The 321-nt window shown below is 43.0% G+C and overlaps 1 protein-coding gene across 4 annotated transcripts in view; it reads left to right on the forward strand.

The window, feature by feature from the left end:
• LOC112156739 (adenylate cyclase type 8) overlaps positions 1-321 on the forward strand; it is a 12,913-nt gene that overhangs the window by 11,421 nt on the left and 1,171 nt on the right. The window contains exon 21 of one of the 4 annotated variants that reach the window (XM_024289060.2): positions 180-304. The exons of the other annotated variants lie outside the window; for them this stretch is intronic. Coding sequence (XP_024144828.1) covers positions 180-304 — 125 coding nt within the window. The remainder of the gene's footprint in view (positions 1-179; positions 305-321) is intronic. 4 annotated transcript variants of the gene reach the window in all.

A 321-nucleotide genomic window follows, 5' to 3' on the forward strand; every position in this document is an offset into this window, starting at 1 on the left:
TTCCCTGCTTCTTATCATTTTTATGATTGTTTTATATATCATTATTTTTTATCATTATATTTATGTATTTTTTTTTAAATAAATTTTTTTTGTTTTTTTCCCATATTTTTCTAAACGATTAAACCTTTTCCGTTCACGATCTGAAGTGACCCCACGCTGACCTGCTGCGTCCTCTCCAGGCATCGCCCACGGCCCGGTGATTGCTGGCGTGATTGGAGCCACCAAACCGCAGTACGACATTTGGGGTGCGACTGTGAACCTGGCGAGCAGGATGGAAACCACGGGCGTGAACGGGAGGATTCATGTGAGCTCACCCGTACT

Source organism: Oryzias melastigma, linkage group LG2 (genome assembly GCF_002922805.2).
Source record: "Oryzias melastigma strain HK-1 linkage group LG2, ASM292280v2, whole genome shotgun sequence".
NCBI classification, from domain to species: domain Eukaryota; kingdom Metazoa; phylum Chordata; class Actinopteri; order Beloniformes; family Adrianichthyidae; genus Oryzias; species Oryzias melastigma.